At 33.3% G+C, this 20,871-nt stretch overlaps 1 protein-coding gene across 6 annotated transcripts in view; it reads left to right on the forward strand.

The window, feature by feature from the left end:
- Positions 1-20,871, forward strand: part of tmc6b (transmembrane channel-like 6b) — a 58,837-nt gene that overhangs the window by 4,293 nt on the left and 33,673 nt on the right. For 2 of the 6 annotated variants that reach the window (XM_079845194.1, XM_079845195.1), the window contains exons 2-4: positions 14,474-14,602; positions 15,769-15,880; positions 19,947-20,065. In XM_079845194.1, the coding sequence (XP_079701320.1) occupies positions 15,834-15,880; positions 19,947-20,065 (166 nt within the window). In that variant the 5' untranslated portion in view covers positions 14,474-14,602; positions 15,769-15,833. Of the gene's footprint in view, positions 1-14,473; positions 14,603-15,765; positions 15,881-19,946; positions 20,066-20,871 lie in introns of all 6 variants that reach the window. The other 4 variants (XM_079845193.1, XM_079845191.1, XM_079845192.1 and 1 more) reach the window with 3 other exon arrangements.

Consider the following 20,871-nt stretch of genomic DNA (forward strand, 5'->3'; position numbering starts at 1 on the left):
GAGTGTGTGTGTGTATATGTCTGTGTGTGTGTGTGTGTGTGTGTGTGTGTGTGTGAGCGAGTGTGTGTGTGTGTGTGTGTGTGTGTGTGTAATGCGATCGTCTCTCTCTGAGTGTTTGAGATCTTTAATGGAAAGGTTTTGAAATGTCTTCTGACCACAAGCTGATGGTGATGATGTCAGTGCCAGGAAAACACACACCTCCACACACACACACACACACACACACACACACACACACACACACACACACACACACACACACACACACACACACACACACACACACACACACATACACTGGTTCTCCTTTTCCTTAGTGTTTCCAAAATGTTGCGCTTAGAAGAAATAACAGAAAATAAGTGTGTGTTTTGCTCAGATCATGTGTTCATTGTGTGTGAGCCTCTAGTTTAATAAACGATGTCTAGTTTGAACGTTTAGTTGTTTCGCCGTTCGTGAGGAATGAAGAGTGACCCCGTTTGGGTTCTGACCACTGCAAATGTGTACAATTCAGCAATTTACTCTTAGAGCCATAGATCCCAATATCTTAAAAATATGGATACCAAAAGAAAAGTTAGCAATGAACCAAAATATAAAATCATATTTCATAACCTTCTTCCACCTGAGAAACGTTGCTCAGCTCTGGGTCATGTGATCTGATGCAGAAAGGCTAGATCCTGCAGTCATCATGACCTCTGGTGTTCCTGGACACACCCCAGCTGGACGTCTCCCTTATCTTAGTCCTCACCAGGTCAAGAAAATATGATCATAACACCCGTTATATCATCTCTACACCGGTTGAGTTCTGTATCAGTTATTATGGAGTATTGCTACTAGGGATGCCACAATTCTCAATATAATATTGAAGCGTTCGGTACGGCCTTCACGGTTTAATACACGCTTGTGAATTGCGGTTTTTCGGTTTTGCATTTAATTAAGTATTTTTCTACAAATTCTATCATTTGCCTCCATCCCAATACTGAACAACACGACACATTCACATCACAGGTCAGTGGTGGAGTTATACTCACAGCACACTAGAGTTATTCACAATCACCAAAGCTCATTATTTGCATGCGTTTTAAAGCCTTTCCGGCTCATTCGCGTGTACGATTTAACATGCGCTTCTCCGAGTGCGCGCACTAAACGCCTGTCACACACGTGATTACTGGACTGAGTCGTCTTACTGCGCTAATACTGTCAAACACACACAAGGTTAACATAAACACAATGGGTTATGTCTAAAGTGAAAGTAAAGTCGGTGTGTGTGTGTGTGTATTAGATGTGTGCAGGTCTTTAATTGACAGCAGCGCAGCCTATAGTGAACACTCTGGCCTTAAAGGGACAGTTCACCTCTAACATGATGTCATTATTTACTCACTCTAATATTGTTCAAACCTGTATTCATTTCTCATTTTTGAGTGAACTATCCATTTAATGTTAATACAACAACAAAAGACAAAGAGAAAATCCCTCACTGCTCTTGACTGAAGAACTTTAATACAGTAGCTTTAATAAGAATCAGTGTATATTTTATAGTGAAGTCTATAGTGTTTTATTTTTACATTTATTCATTCAATTTCATCCTTAAATGCTGCTGTACAGCTCTGAGCTGCCAGTGTAAATATCTATATATATATTTATTTTATATTATACAATACACTAGGAATGTGTACAAGGTTTTTTTTTAAGTAAAGTTTTAAGATTAAGGTTTTTCAATTCTTTTAAGTAAAATAAAGAAAGAGTATTGCAATTAAAAAATAGTCTTTTTTCTCCTTAACCTCTTGCTGTTCCTGTCGCTTAAGAATAGAATAGCAAAAAACTGATGTGACAAACCATCAGAACCGAACCGAAAACCGTGGTTAAAAACCAAGTTATGTATTGAACCGTGGACTAACTGTATTGTTGCATCCTTAATTGCTACTGACCTATAAGGGTTAGCTCCTGTGTGTTTAACTGATTTTCTTCAAACACTCAGAATTATGAGAAAAAATGAAATTATGACAGATTCAAATTGACAAAAAGTCAAAATTATGACACAAGTTTAAATTGACATACAAAGTTGAAATGACAAATCGAAATTGACTGTCAAAATTATGACAAGTCAAAATTGACAAACTTGAAATTGTCATATTTTCAACTTTTTGTCAATTTTGACTTTTCGAAATTTGTGTCATAAAAAATGTTTTAAATGACAGTCAAAATTATGACACATTTGGAATTGACAAAAAGTTGAAAATGTCCAAAAAAATTAATTGACGAGTTGAAATGACAAAAAGTCAAAATTATGACTTTGAAAAGTTAAAATTTACAAAACATTGAAAATTGACAAAAACTATTTAATTGACAAAAAGCCAGTTATGACAGTTTAAAATTTATATTGACAGTAAAAATTATGAAAAAACTTTGAAATTATGAGTGAAAATTTACCAAAAAATGTAAACCATGACATACTAAATTTAAATTATGACAAAGTTTAAATTGATATACTGAAAATTGAAATTGACAGTCAAAATTGACAAAAAGATTAAATTATGAAAATCGACAAACTTGAAAAAAATTGTCATATTTTCAACTTTTAGTAAATTTCAACTTGTTGTAATTTCGGATTTGTCATAATTTTAGTCAAATTGACAAACATTTTTAATTGACAGTCAAAATTATGACATTGAAATTGAAAAGTTGAAATTTACAAAACATTGAAAATTGACAAAAACTATTTAATTGACAAAAAGTCAAAGTTATGACAGTTTAAAATTTAAATTGACAGTCAAAATTATGAAAAACATTGAAATTATGAGTGAAAATTGACCAAAAAATGTAAACCATGACATACTAAGTTGAAATTATGACAAAGTTTGAAATATTGACTTGAAATAAGTCAAAATTGACAAAAAGAATCGAAAATATGACTTGGTAAGCGAATTTCAACATTTACGTCCTAATTTTTTTGGCATAATTCTAGGGGTTTAACGGTACACGCATTCATATGGAACCGTTTGGGTACAGGGCTTCCGGTGTGAGAGTGTGTGTGTGTGTGTGAGTGAGAGTGTACTGAACGGTACCGAATGCAATCTTTAACAGTTAACGGTCGGCTTGTTTTACACACGGAACTTCAATCTGAGTTCCCACATGAACATATGAAGTATTCTGTCCATTTTATCAGGAAATTAAAACGATAAATGCCGTTTTGCCGCTCTTTAATATGACGTGACTGATCACTGTATATGCGCATCAGTTCAAGCGACGGCGCGCGAGTGAACACGATCATCTCTTCCTAAAGAATAAACATGAATGAACATCTGAAGGTGTGTTGAGGAGACATTACACCTGAAACGCATCATATGTGGTGTAATCGCTCAGTGTCTCAACGGCGGAAAGACGTCAATAAAACAGCTTGAGAACAATGTCACGCAGCATCACATGACCTCAGGAGTCCTTCAGTGTCACAGAGTTCCCTAGAGAAATCAACCCTATCACTGATATTAGCCGTTATATTCATGATATTAGACGTTATATTCATTATATTAGCCGTTATAATCATTATATTAGCCGTTATATTCATGATATTAGCCGTTATATTCATTATATTAGCCGTTATATTCATTATATTAGCCGTTATATTCATTATATTAGCCGTTATATTCATTATATTAGCAGTTATATTCATGATATTAGCCGTTATAATCATTATATTAGCCGTTATATTCATTATATTAGCCGTTATATTCATTATATTAGCCGTTATATTCATTATATTAGCCGTTATATTCATGATATTAGCCGTTATATTCATTATATTAGCAGTTATATTCATGATATTAGCCGTTATAATCATTATATTAGCCGTTATATTCATTATATTAGCCGTTATAATCATTATATTAGCCGTTATATTCATGATATTAGCCGTTATATTCATGATATTAGCCGTTATAATCATTATATTAGCCGTTATATTCATTATATTAGCCGTTATAATCATTATATTAGCCGTTATATTCATGATATTAGCCGTTATATTCATGATATTAGCCGTTATATTCATTATATTAGCAGTTATATTCATGATATTAGCCGTTATAATCATTATATTAGCCGTTATATTCATTATATTAGCCGTTATAATCATTATATTAGCCGTTATATTCATGATATTAGCCGTTATAATCATTATATTAGCCGTTATATTCATTATATTAGCCGTTATATTCATGATATTAGCCGTTATATTCATTATATTAGCCGTTATATTCATTATATTAGCCGTTATAATCATTATATTAGCCGTTATAATCATTATATTAGCCGTTATAATCATTATATTAGCCGTTATATTCATGATATTAGCCGTTATAATCATTATATTAGCCGTTATAATCATTATATTAGCCGTTATATTCATGATATTAGCCGTTATATTCATTATATTAGCCGTTATATTCATGATATTAGCCGTTATATTCATGATATTAGCCGTTATATTCATTATATTAGCCGTTATAATCATTATATTAGCCGTTATAATCATTATATTAGCCGTTATATTCATTATATTAGCCGTTATATTCATTATATTAGCCGTTATAATCATTATATTAGCCGTTATATTCATTATATTAGCCGTTATAATCATTATATTAGCCGTTATAATCATTATATTAGCCGTTATATTCATTATATTAGCCGTTATATTCATAATATTAGCCGTTATATTCATGATATTAGCCGTTATAATCATGATATTAGCCGTTATAATCATTATATTAGCCGTTATAATCATTATATTAGCCGTTATATTCATGATATTAGCCGTTATATTCATGATATTAGCCGTTATATTCATTATATTAGCCGTTATATTCATGATATTAGCCGTTATAATCATATTAGCCATTATATTCATTATATTAGCCGTTATATTCATTATATTAGCCGTTATATTCATGATATTAGCCGTTATATTCATGATATTAGCCGTTATATTCATGATATTAGCCGTTATATTCATTATATTAGCCGTTATATTCATGATATTAGCCGTTATATTCATTATATTAGCCGTTATAATCATTATATTAGCCGTTATATTCATTATATTAGCCGTTATAATCATTATATTAGCCGTTATATTCATGATATTAGCCGTTATAATCATTATATTAGCCGTTATAATCATTATATTAGCCGTTATATTCATTATATTAGCCGTTATATTCATTATATTAGCCGTTATATTCATTATATTAGCCGTTATAATCATTATATTAGCCGTTATATTCATGATATTAGCCGTTATATTCATTATATTATTAGCCGTTATATTCATGATATTAGCCGTTATATTCATTATATTAGCTGTTATATTCATGATATTAGCCGTTATATTCATGATATTAGCCGTTATATTCATTATATTATTAGCCGTTATATTCATGATATTAGCCGTTATATTCATTATATTAGCCGTTATATTCATGATATTAGCCGTTATATTCATGATATTAGCCGTTATAATCATGATATTAGCCGTTATATTCATTATATTAGCCGTTATAATCATTATATTAGCCGTTATATTCATTATATTAGCCGTTATATTCATTATATTAGCCGTTATATTCATGATATTAGCCGTTATATTCATTATATTATTAGCCGTTATATTCATGATATTAGCCGTTATATTCATTATATTAGCCGTTATATTCATGATATTAGCCGTTATATTCATGATATTAGCCGTTATATTCATGATATTAGCCGTTATAATCATGATATTAGCCGTTATATTCATTATATTAGCCGTTATATTCATTATATTAGCCGTTATATTCATGATATTAGCCGTTATATTCATTATATTAGCAGTTATATTCATGATATTAGCCGTTATAATCATTATATTAGCCGTTATATTCATTATATTAGCCGTTATAATCATTATATTAGCCGTTATATTCATGATATTAGCCGTTATAATCATTATATTAGCCGTTATAATCATTATATTAGCCGTTATATTCATGATATTAGCCGTTATATTCATTATATTAGCCGTTATATTCATGATATTAGCCGTTATACTCATGATATTAGCCGTTATATTCATTATATTAGCCGTTATAATCATTATATTAGCCGTTATAATCATTATATTAGCCGTTATATTCATTATATTAGCCGTTATATTCATGATATTAGCCGTTATATTCATGATATTAGCCGTTATAATCATGATATTAGCCGTTATAATCATTATATTAGCCGTTATAATCATTATATTAGCCGTTATATTCATGATATTAGCCGTTATATTCATGATATTAGCCGTTATATTCATTATATTAGCCGTTATATTCATGATATTAGCCGTTATAATCATATTAGCCATTATATTCATGATATTAGCCGTTATATTCATGATATTAGCCGTTATATTCATGATATTAGCCGTTATATTCATGATATTAGCCGTTATATTCATTATATTAGCCGTTATATTCATGATATTAGCCGTTATATTCATTATATTAGCCGTTATAATCATTATATTAGCCGTTATATTCATTATATTAGCCGTTATATTCATGATATTAGCCGTTATATTCATGATAGTAGCCGTTATATTCATTATATTAGCCGTTATATTCATTATATTATTAGCCGTAATATTCATTATATTAGCCGTTATATTCATTATATTAGCCGTTATATTCATTATATTAGCCGTTATATTCATTATATTAGCCGTTATATTCATTATATTAGCCGTTATATTCATGATATTAGCCGTTATATTCATTATATTAGCCGTTATATTCATGATATTAGCCGTTATAATCATATTAGCCATTATATTCATTATATTAGCCGTTATATTCATTATATTAGCCGTTATATTCATGATATTAGCCGTTATATTCATTATATTAGCCGTTATATTCATTATATTAGCCGTTATATTCATTATATTAGCCGTTATATTCATGATATTAGCCGTTATATTCATTATATTAGCCGTTATATTCATGATATTAGCCGTTATAATCATATTAGCCATTATATTCATTATATTAGCCGTTATATTCATTATATTAGCCGTTATATTCATGATATTAGCCGTTATATTCATGATATTAGCCGTTATATTCATGATATTAGCCGTTATATTCATTATATTAGCCGTTATATTCATGATATTAGCCGTTATATTCATTATATTAGCCGTTATAATCATTATATTAGCCGTTATATTCATTATATTAGCCGTTATATTCATTATATTAGCCGTTATATTCATGATATTAGCCGTTATATTCATTATATTAGCCGTTATAATCATTATATTAGCCGTTATATTCATTATATTAGCCGTTATATTCATTATATTAGCCGTTATATTCATGATATTAGCCGTTATATTCATTATATTAGCCGTTATATTCATGATATTAGCCGTTATAATCATATTAGCCATTATATTCATTATATTAGCCGTTATATTCATTATATTAGCCGTTATATTCATGATATTAGCCGTTATATTCATGATATTAGCCGTTATATTCATGATATTAGCCGTTATATTCATTATATTAGCCGTTATATTCATGATATTAGCCGTTATATTCATTATATTAGCCGTTATAATCATTATATTAGCCGTTATATTCATTATATTAGCTGTTATAATCATTATATTAGCCGTTATAATCATTATATTAGCCGTTATATTCATGATATTAGCCGTTATATTCATGATATTAGCCGTTATATTCATGATATTAGCCGTTATATTCATTATATTAGCCGTTATATTCATGATATTAGCCGTTATATTCATTATATTAGCCGTTATAATCATTATATTAGCCGTTATATTCATTATATTAGCCGTTATATTCATTATATTAGCCGTTATATTCATGATATTAGCCGTTATATTCATTATATTAGCCGTTATAATCATTATATTAGCCGTTATATTCATTATATTAGCCGTTATATTCATTATATTAGCCGTTATATTCATTATATTAGCCGTTATATTCATTATATTAGCCGTTATATTCATGATATTAGCCGTTATATTCATTATATTAGCCGTTATATTCATGATATTAGCCGTTATAATCATATTAGCCATTATATTCATTATATTAGCCGTTATATTCATTATATTAGCCGTTATATTCATGATATTAGCCGTTATATTCATGATATTAGCCGTTATATTCATGATATTAGCCGTTATATTCATTATATTAGCCGTTATATTCATGATATTAGCCGTTATATTCATTATATTAGCCGTTATAATCATTATATTAGCCGTTATATTCATTATATTAGCCGTTATAATCATTATATTAGCCGTTATAATCATTATATTAGCCGTTATATTCATGATATTAGCCGTTATATTCATGATATTAGCCGTTATATTCATTATATTAGCCGTTATATTCATGATATTAGCCGTTATATTCATTATATTATTAGCCGTTATATTCATGATATTAGCCGTTATATTCATTATATTAGCCGTTATATTCATGATATTAGCCGTTATATTCATGATATTAGCCGTTATAATCATGATATTAGCCGTTATATTCATTATATTAGCCGTTATAATCATTATATTAGCCGTTATATTCATTATATTAGCCGTTATATTCATTATATTAGCCGTTATATTCATTATATTAGCCGTTATATTCATTATATTAGCCGTTATATTCATTATATTAGCCGTTATAATCATTATATTAGCCGTTATATTCATGATATTAGCCGTTATATTCATTATATTAGCCGTTATAATCATTATATTAGCCGTTATATTCATTATATTAGCCGTTATATTCATTATATTAGCCGTTATATTCATGATATTAGCCGTTATATTCATTATATTATTAGCCGTTATATTCATGATATTAGCCGTTATATTCATGATATTAGCCGTTATATTCATGATATTATTAGCCGTTATATTCATGATATTAGCCGTTATATTCATGATATTAGCCGTTATATTCATGATATTAGCCGTTATATTCATTATATTATTAGCCGTTATATTCATGATATTAGCCGTTATATTCATGATATTAGCCGTTATATTCATGATATTAGCCGTTATATTCATGATATTAGCCGTTATATTCATGATATTAGCCGTTATAATCATGATATTAGCCGTTATATTCATTATATTAGCCGTTATATTCATTATATTAGCCGTTATATTCATGATATTAGCCGTTATATTCATTATATTAGCAGTTATATTCATGATATTAGCCGTTATAATCATTATATTAGCCGTTATATTCATTATATTAGCCGTTATAATCATTATATTAGCCGTTATATTCATGATATTAGCCGTTATATTCATTATATTATTAGCCGTTATATTCATGATATTAGCCGTTATATTCATGATATTAGCCGTTATATTCATTATATTATTAGCCGTTATATTCATGATATTAGCCGTTATATTCATGATATTAGCCGTTATATTCATGATATTAGCCGTTATATTCATGATATTAGCCGTTATATTCATGATATTAGCCGTTATAATCATGATATTAGCCGTTATATTCATTATATTAGCCGTTATATTCATTATATTAGCCGTTATATTCATGATATTAGCCGTTATATTCATTATATTAGCAGTTATATTCATGATATTAGCCGTTATAATCATTATATTAGCCGTTATATTCATTATATTAGCCGTTATAATCATTATATTAGCCGTTATATTCATGATATTAGCCGTTATATTCATTATATTAGCAGTTATATTCATGATATTAGCCGTTATATTCATGATATTAGCCGTTATATTCATGATATTAGCCGTTATAATCATTATATTAGCCGTTATATTCATTATATTAGCCGTTATATTCATGATATTAGCCGTTATATTCATTATATTAGCCGTTATATTCATTATATTAGCCGTTATAATCATTATATTAGCCGTTATAATCATTATATTAGCCGTTATAATCATTATATTAGCCGTTATATTCATGATATTAGCCGTTATAATCATTATATTAGCCGTTATAATCATTATATTAGCCGTTATATTCATGATATTAGCCGTTATATTCATTATATTAGCCGTTATATTCATGATATTAGCCGTTATAATCATTATATTAGCCGTTATAATCATGATATTAGCCGTTATATTCATTATATTAGCCGTTATAATCATTATATTAGCCGTTATAATCATTATATTAGCCGTTATATTCATTATATTAGCCGTTATATTCATGATATTAGCCGTTATATTCATGATATTAGCCGTTATAATCATGATATTAGCCGTTATAATCATTATATTAGCCGTTATAATCATTATATTAGCCGTTATATTCATGATATTAGCCGTTATATTCATGATATTAGCCGTTATATTCATGATATTAGCCGTTATATTCATGATATTAGCCGTTATATTCATGATATTAGCCGTTATATTCATGATATTAGCCGTTATATTCATGATATTAGCCGTTATATTCATTATATTAGCCGTTATATTCATGATATTAGCCGTTATATTCATTATATTAGCCGTTATATTCATGATATTAGCCGTTATATTCATGATATTAGCCGTTATATTCATTATATTAGCCGTTATATTCATGATATTAGCCGTTATATTCATGATATTAGCCGTTATAATCATATTAGCCATTATATTCATTATATTAGCCGTTATATTCATTATATTAGCCGTTATATTCATGATATTAGCCGTTATATTCATGATATTAGCCGTTATATTCATGATATTAGCCGTTATATTCATGATATTAGCCGTTATATTCATTATATTAGCCGTTATATTCATGATATTAGCCGTTATATTCATTATATTAGCCGTTATATTCATGATATTAGCCGTTATATTCATTATATTAGCCGTTATATTCATGATATTAGCCGTTATATTCATTATATTATTAGCCGTTATATTCATGATATTAGCCGTTATATTCATTATATTAGCCGTTATATTCATGATATTAGCCGTTATATTCATGATATTAGCCGTTATATTCATGATATTAGCCGTTATATTCATTATATTAGCCGTTATATTCATTATATTAGCCGTTATATTCATGATATTATTAGCCGTTATATTTATGATATTAGCCGTTATATTCATGATATTAGCCGTTATATTCATGATATTAGCCGTTATATTCATTATATTAGCCGTTATATTCATGATATTAGCCGTTATATTCATGATATTAGCCGTTATATTCATGATATTAGCCGTTATATTCATGATATTAGCCGTTATATTCATGATATTAGCCGTTATATTCATGATATTAGCCGTTATATTCATGATATTAGCCGTTATATTCATTATATTAGCTGTTATATTCATGATATTAGCCGTTATATTCATGATATTAGCCGTTATATTCATGATATTAGCCGTTATATTCATTATATTAGCCGTTATATTCATTATATTAGCCGTTATATTCATTATATTAGCCGTTATATTCATGATATTAGCCGTTATATTCATTATATTAGCTGTTATATTCATGATATTAGCCGTTATATTCATTATATTAGCTGTTATATTCATGATATTAGCCGTTATATTCATTATATTAGCTGTTATATTCATGATATTAGCCGTTATATTCATGATATTAGCCGTTATATTCATGATATTAGCCGTTATATTCATGATATTAGCCGTTATATTCATTATATTAGCCGTTATATTCATTATATTAGCCGTCATATTCATTATATTAGCCGTTATATTCATGATATTAGCCGTTATATTCATGATATTAGCCGTTATATTCATGATATTAGCCGTTATATTCATGATATTAGCCGTTATATTCATGATATTAGCCGTCATAATCATTATATTAGCCGTTATATTCATTATATTAGTCGTTATATTCATGATATTAGCCGTTATATTCATGATATTAGCCGTTATATTCATGATATTAGCCGTCATAATCATGATATTAGCCGTTATATTCATGATATTAGCCGTTATAATCATTATATTAGCCGTTATAATCATTATATTAGCCGTTATAATCATTATATTAGCCGTTATATTCATTATATTAGCCGTTATATTCATTATATTAGCCGTTATAATCATTATATTAGCCGTTATATTCATGATATTAGCCGTTATAATCATTATATTAGCCGTTATAATCATTATATTAGCCGTTATATTCATGATATTAGCCGTTATATTCATGATATTAGCCGTTATATTCACTATATTAGCCGTTATATTCATTATATTAGCCGTTATATTCACTATATTAGCCGTTATATTCATTATATTAGCCGTTATATTCATGATATTAGCCGTTATATTCATTATATTAGCCGTTATATTCACTATATTAGCCGTTATATTCATTATATTAGCCGGTATATTCATGATATTAGCCGTTATAATCATTATATTAGCCGTTATAATCATGATATTAGCCGTTATATTCATGATATTAGCCGTTATAATCATTATATTAGCCGTTATAATCATTATATTAGCCGTTATATTCATGATATTAGCTGTTATATTCATGATATTAGCTGTTATATTCATGATATTAGCTGTTATATTCACTATATTAGCCGTTATATTCATTATATTAGCCGTTATATTCATGATATTAGCTGTTATATTCACTATATTAGCCGTATAAAATGTAATTATCATTAACCCTCAGAGCCCGACGGCATCGCCCACGACGTCACACGGCACCTCCGATAAATATCTATATTATTTCATGAAACTTTTATCGATTTTCTTACCGTTTTTTTCCAGCAGAAAGCTAACGAGCTAGCCATCACGGGGGTGTCTTTGGTGTCTTTACAGAAGGTTTTCTATCCAGCCTGGAACATGTGCATCTTTTTGGAGTTGTTCAGCAATAAATCAAAACGCTTACATCCAAGATATATCCACTTGATGTCCATAATTTATACATTTTCCGTCATTTTTGCCGCTAGCGCGATGCTAGCTGCCATTTTGGATGAGGGTTTGACCAATGACAGGCTGATCCGTCATCCACGTTGGTGTGCGTCATTACGCATGAACCACAGCTCTGTTATTGTGAAGAGAGAGAGACGCACGGCTAGTGTTGAGGATAGAGAGAGAGAGAGAGACGCGCTGCAGTTTTTAGTAGTTTTGTGGAGAAAGTTTGAGGAGAAAGTTTGAGGAGAAGTTCCTGATAGGAACTGTTTTGAGGCTTGGCACCAGTAAATATCCAAAATCCAAAGAGGCCAAAAACGCCTGGACTTTTTTTGGAAAAATGTAAATAGTTTTGGTTCTGTATAAGTTATCATGTTTATTCCTGAGTTCCAGGACTCCAAATACTTGAACAAACTGTTTTCCAGAGGAAATATGCTTAGCTTTTATTTATTTGTGTGTGTTTTCAATAAATATTTGAGTGATTCAATTTCCGTTTTATGTTTTCATTTGTCTTTATGGTCCCATAACTTATTTTACATTCAGGTGACATAAATGCAACACAAATATACTGACAGTGCAACTTGTCTTTAAAAAAAAGAGGTGTGTCAATTGTCTGTGCACAACAGGGTTGATGTTTTACAAGCTTTTTTAGTAAATAACACCAGGCGGAAAATTAATTGTAAAAATACCCTTAGGTCTTAAAGGGTTAAAACCGCGTGTGATTATCACGATTGTGAAAACTCGCCGTAAATCTTGTCCAGTCAGCGTCAGTCTGTTGCGCGCACCGCTGTTTTTTGAATGAGAAGAAAAGGCAGAAGCAGTGACAGCACTCGGGGGATTGTTCTGCCTTCTAAAAGGACCAAATCTGAGGTGTGTCATATTTTGGCTTTTACAAAAGTCCTGAGGGAAACTTAATGGAAGATGTTCATCCTGTCTGCAGAACAACAGAAGAAAGTCGCTGTAATAGAGGGAAACACTTCAAAACTACGAACGCAAGGCAAGTGGACTTTGACCTCATAACAAAACTACGTCTGGGAAATAATAACGTGAAGCGAACGAACAAATTCAGACAAGACTAGGGAGACAATGCGACAATAAGGGATAATAATCAGGGCTTGACATTAACAACCGCCATTTGCGGGTGTAAGTTAACGTTATTTCGGCTGCACACAGTCACTCTGGCAGTTGAACTTATTATTGTCTTCTGAAAAGCCATCTGTTATAATCGCGTTGCGCATTATAACCACTCACACGTGTTTCTATTGAGTTTATGAATGCGATGTCTCATAATCAGAGGCGTTCAGATTAGCGGAGTTATGTTCAGAGCGCGCGCCGCTCTCAATCGCTGAAATCTGCAGTCAAAGCGGAGATAAACGTGCGATGTACGCAGGAGATTCACTCATCATACTGTGTGGGACTGTTTTTGTTTTATTTCAGCAGCGAAAATTGTTTCAAACAAACACAGCAGAACCACAGCAGAACCACAGCAGAACCACAGCGCATCTGATATGACTGGCATAAAGCTGGCGAATTTAGGGACCGTCTGTAAAGCTACATACAACATTGGTAATGTTATACACGTTTCAATCTTCAATAGCATTTGAAGAGAATGACAGTCTTAAAACTGACTGTAAAGTGATCATCTAGGTGTCAGGTATGATGCACACATTTTGATATTTAATAAAATAAACTGTCAAATCATATGGAAATATGGAAAAACCGTGATAATATTGATAACCGTGATAATTTGGGTCACTATAATCGTGATGTGAAATTTCCATACCGTTTCATCCCTAATTAGATGAATGCAGAAACGGCCTTATGTGAAGTCCACATGTTTGCACACAGTGTGTTATCTGAGTGTTGATTATTATATCTAAACATAAATAGCACTATTTAATAAAAATAAATAAAAACCTTTTTCGTAAAACTGCTGTACCGAACCCGTACCGTTACACTCCTACATAGTTATGTCATAATTACGATGACCAAAGCTAGATCGTTTTCTTATGTGGCCGGATTGAGCTTCTGTAGTGTTGGTGAAGTGTTTGTGTTCTCCCTTGAGCTGGTCTGAAACCTGTGACATCATTTAAAGGGTTAATAACTGAAGCAGATAATAAAGCTGTGTGTGTGTGTGTGTGTGTGTGTGTGTGTGTGTGTGTGTGTGTGTGTGTGTGTGTGAGAGAGAGAGCGAGCAAGTGTGTGAGTGAGTGTGTGTGTGAGTGAGTGTTCCTGCCGCAGTGCTGGTGTTCTGGTGAGAGGTGACAGTCAGCTGGATCAGAGTGTGTGTGTGTGTGTGTGTGTGTGTGTGTGTGTGTGTGTGTGTGTGTGTGTGTGTGAGTGTGTGTGAGTGTGTGAGAGTGTGTGAGAGTGTGTGAGAGTGTGTGAGAGTGTGTGAGAGTGAGTGCGTGTGTGAGAGAGTGAGTGTGTGTGTGTGTGTGTGTGTGTGTGTGTGTGTGGTGAGAGTCCGCTGGATCAGTGTGTGTGTGTGAGAGTGGTGAGAGTCCGCTGGATCAGTGTGTGTGTGTGTGTGAGTGGTGAGAGTAAGATGGATCAGTATCTGCTCAGTCAGTGTCAGTGTTATTGAGAGTTGTTTCTGTGTGAGCGGGCAGAGACAGACACACCTTCAGCAGTGTGTGTGTGTGTGTGTGTGTGTGTGTGTGTGTGTGTGTGTGTGTGTGATCTCAGACAGGTTCAAACACGAGTTGACTGACATTCCTTCTCTTCAGCAGCAGAATGACGGGCGGGGCGATCGGGCGGGAGTTTCCTCAGGAGCGTCCGTGAGCGCAGCAGAATCATGGCCGGCAGGGTCAGCTTTGACACGGATCTGGTCACCGACATCGAGTGAGTCACTGTGTGTGTGTGTGTGTGTGTGTGTGAGACGGGTGTGACTTCTGAGAGTGTGTGTGTGTGATGGGTGTGACTTCTGAGAGTGTGTGTGTGAGAGAGTGTGTTTGTGTTCATGTCATGATTTGTCTTTTGATGCTTCAAGCAATGTTTTGTTTACGTTGTTTATGGATATATTCCTGTTTTAACTTATTCAAAATTGATGAAATTAGTATTCAAAAGTTTGGGGTGATGAATTGTGAATTGAGAAATCAACTTTCCTTTGAGCCTTTGATATTTAAAAGTTAATGGTGATATATAAGAATATCCTGTAAGTTTCAGAGCTGAAAACGTCCTTGTTAGTCAAAGAAAGGCTTTTATTGACACCTGGGGCCAGTTGCATAAACTAAGCCGTTGTGTTAAGACAGTGTCTTCAGATCTAGTCTGAGCCACCAGCAGTTCGGCAACTGGCATTCAGTCTTACTTTTCGGATCAAATTAGGCCAGTCTATGTTTTTTTGTAACTGATTTAAAAAAATTATGAACAGTCTTAAAGAAAAAAATGTATGTCTAACTTGTAAGACTAGTCTTAACGGTTTATGCAAACGAGAGATCTCAGAATATGTCGACCACTGATGTCATAGGACGCAGAAGCCCCGCCTCCAGCCCCGCCCACCGACTCGTGGAGCGTAACGGGTCGCGCTACCGAGCGATAAACATGCGGTTCCAGCTCATGTGCGTTAGACATTGCGTTTGTTCGCTTCATTTAACCGCGGATTCATTTGTAAACAAGACACCGGTGGAGACTGGATCTGCAGACGTACTGAGATTAAAACTCAACGCTGTGCTTCTGGATCGACAGGAACGCTGCAACACACACTGATGAGAGTAAAACATGTGTTATATGTGTTAGTAAGCCCAATGTCCCGGGGCTGTGTGCTTTTCAGACGGGCTGCCGACGGGCTCTCTGAACCCTAAAGCCATGTTCTGAACAAATGAGGGTTTTTTAAAGACTTTCTGAGCGGTACAAGACTTGGCTACTTTTCCTAAATTTGCCACCTGAACACACAAAAAAGTCCTTAATCCCGCTTTCGTGGACAAAATTGGGCACCCATAGGAATGAACGGAAAAAATTCTGAGCATATTTTTTATTTATTTGTCCAATAAAAATCAATAAATCCAACACAATGCAGATCAAACATACACACACATGAAGGAGTGAGCCTATACAACATTCTCAATGTGGCAAACACACACTCAAAAAACAAACAGAAGAAACAGACACTCACACATACACAAACCAACAAAGGAATTAAATGAGCCAATAACTGGGCAATTAAAAAAAAAAAAAGTTGTTACAACATTGGTTTACAGAGTTCAGCCCATATGCAGTCATTGAGCTCTATTGCCATCTAGTGGCTATTGATATTGTAGCTTTAAAAAGAAATGAATACCATCATAGGTCACCAAAGTCACCACATGTTCAGGTTTTGGCTCTCTGGACTTGCTGATATTGTTTTTTTTTACTGAAGTTAAAGAAATATAACATACAAATAAGCATATTTGACATAAAAAGATGGTACTTTTAGAGGTAAATAAATTCATTATTACTCCAAAAATCACAAAAAAGGGCATAAATTGATAGAATTAATTGTATCAAAGATGGTGATATAACATTTAAAAAAATTTTTTTTAATCACATCTGAGATCTTCGTGCCTAAATGTGTCCACGAGGGCGGATTAAGGGCTGTTATGCAAAGGGGGCTTGAGGGTTAAGTAGTGAAATAACATTTCTTTCTTGTGCGTGTGTGTGTGTACGGTTCGCAGTTATATTCACCGATCAGGCGAGCCAAGTAATACAAAAATATCATTCAGACATCCAATCAGTCGCGGGTGGATGAGATGAATCATTGTGTTTGTTTGATAAAGATATTGTGCGAGTCCTGTGAGCGTTTCTCCAGACGCTTTCAAAACCATCCCCACATGAGGAGCTGAAGCTCATTAAATATGCAAATCTTATCCAATCCGAGCCGAGGGCGTTTACTTCCAAGTCTTCAGTGCGGCCAATCAAAACCCAGCGGTTCTTCACAGAGCCTCAAAACCAGGGCTGAAAATAGCCCATTACTGATTCATGATGAGGTTTCTGACTGTAGAAACCACACAAACCTCATAGATTGACCTCAGACAACAGGATAACAAAAATAAAACAAGCCAGTTCATGACCCCTTTAAAAAACTGATACTTTTATTCATCAAGAACACATTACATTGATCAAAAGTGACATTTATAATGTTATAAAAGATTCTATTTCTAATAAATGCTGTTCTTTTGAACTTTATATTCATCAAAGAATCCTGAAATATAAAATATGAACAGTTTTCAACACTGATAATAATCATAAATGTGTGTTGATCATCAGATCCTCATATGAGAGTGATGTGTGAAGGGTCATGTGACTGAAGACTGGAGTAATGATGATAAATCATAGGAATAAATCACACTTTACTGTATATTCACACACAGAGAACAGCTGATCTACACTGGAGTGTGTGTGTGTGTGTGTGTGTGTGTGTGTGTGTGTGTGTGTGTGTGTGTGTGTGAGAGAACAGCTGGTCTACACTGGAGTGTGTGTGTGTGTGTGTGTGTGTGAGAACAGCTGATCTACACTGGAGTGTGTGTGTGTGTGTGTGTGTGAGAACAGCTGATCTACACTGGAGTGTGTGTGTGTGTGTGTGAGTGAGTGAGAACAGCTGATCTACATTGGAGTGTGTGTGTGTGTGTGTGTGTGTGTGTGAGAACAGCTGATCTACACTGGAGTGTGTGTGTGTGTGTGTGTGTGTGAGAACAGCTGGTCTACACTGGAGTGTGTGTGTGTGTGTGTGTGTGTGTGAGAACAGCTGATCTACACTGGAGTGTGTGTGTGTGTGTGTGTGTGTGTGTGTGTGAGAGAACAGCTGATCTACACTGGAGTGTGTGTGTGTGTGTGTGTGTGTGTGTGTGTGTGTGTGTGTGTGTGTGTGTGTGTGTGTGAGAACAGCTGATCTACACTGGAGTGTGTGTGTGTGTGTGTGTGTGTGTGAGTGTGTGAGAACAGCTGATCTACACTGGAGAGTGTGTGTGTGTGTGTGTGTGAGAGAACAGCTGATCTACACTGGAGTGTGTGTGTGTGTGTGTGTGTGTGTGTGTGTGTGTGTGAGAACAGCTGATCTACACTGGAGTGTGTGTGTGTGTGTGTGTGTGTGTGTGTGTGTGAGAACAGCTGATCTACACTGGAGTGTGTGTGTGAGTGAGAACAGCTGATCTACACTGGAGTGTGTGTGTGTGTGTGTGTGAGAACAGCTGATCTACACTGGAGTGTGTGTGTGTGTGTGTGTGTGTGTGTGTGTGAGAACAGCTGATCTACACTGGAGTGTGTGTGTGTGTGTGTGTGTGTGTGTGTGTGTGTGTGTGTGTGTGTGTGTGTGTGTGTGTGTGTGAACAGCTGATCTACACTGGAGTGTGTGTGTGTGTGTGTGTGTGTGTGAACAGCTGATCTACACTGGAATGTGTGGGCATGTTTTTGTGAAATATCAGGACACAAATGTGTATAATGACATGGGTATTACAAAAAGAGGGTGAAATATGAGGACGTTCCCCATGTCCTCACTTTTCAAAATGCTTATAAATCACACAGAACAAGTTTTTTTTCACAGAAAGTGAACTGCACAGTCTCCTGTGAGGGTTAGGTTTAGGGGCAGGGGCAGTGTGTGTGTGTGTGTGTGTGTGTGTGTGTGTGTGTGTGTGTGTGTGTGTGTGTGTGTGTGTGTGTGTGTGTGTGGGTGTGTGTGTGTGTGTGTGTGTGTGTGTGAGAACAGCTGATCTACACTGGAGGAATATTACACAACATTACTGGAGTTATGAGCAGATTCATGAGTGTGTGTGTGTGTGTGTGTGTGTGTGTATGTGTGTGTGTGTGTGTGTATGTGTGTGTGTGAGAACAGCTGATCTACACTGGAGGAATATTACACAACATTACTGGAGTTATGAGCAGATTCATGAGTGTGTGTGTGTGTGTGTGTGTGTGTGTGTGTGTGTGTGTGTGTCAGGAGTCCCGCTGATGAAGATGGGGTTCACGACTCATTCAGTCAGCTGATCGAGGAACAGTGCCATGACCTTCATGATGTCATTGAGATGACCACACTGGACCTGGAGGAGGAGAGCAGAGGTCAGAGGTCACACACTGCAGCCGTTCTGACCCCAGAACCGCCCACTTAGACACGAATCAAGGCTTTGAGCCAATCAGATTAGAGCTCAGGAGGGTCATTCACTACACACTGTTGTTTTTCTGGCTCGACTAGAGCAGGTTTTCCTGCTTGAGTGTGGATTATTTCCTCTTATTCCAGCCAAGTGGAAAAAAAAAGACTTAAAAACAGAGATCTGGGCCATCAGTGTCTGAATTATTAAACTTTGGAACAAATAAACACATGCAAAATTCAAACATTTGAAAAAAAGACATTATTTCGAACGTTTTAAATGATAATAATCCATGACTAAATTTATTGCAAATATTTCTCATCACTAAAATCTCATTTGTTATTATCTTTTAATTAAAAAACGGTGACGATAAATGTTTTAATGTTGTTGTTGTTGCTGTGGAGTCCCTATATTATTATTAACATTAATAATGATCATGATTTAGTTTGATTATTAGGATTGTTGGTCTGGATTTAATACAATAAACAATAAAAACAGTTAATGGGAAGAAAACCATTGTAAATAAGCAGCTCAAAACAATATTGTAACATGACTTAACAAAAACAAATTACAAAAATATGATAAATAAAACTATTCAACAAATATTGTAACATTTTATAATTGTATTTAAGTTTATACTATATAAATTACTTTTTTTTACTTCAAAAGTTTTGTTACGTTTATGCTTGAAAATAATTCTTACTATCTTTAATTGGTCTTGTTATTTAGCATTTATGCGTATTTTAAGCAGAAAGTGTGTGTGTGTTCTGCACATGT

The sequence above is a fragment of the Gobio gobio genome (assembly GCF_949357685.1).
Source record: "Gobio gobio genome assembly, chromosome: 19".
Classification (NCBI taxonomy): domain Eukaryota; kingdom Metazoa; phylum Chordata; class Actinopteri; order Cypriniformes; family Gobionidae; genus Gobio; species Gobio gobio.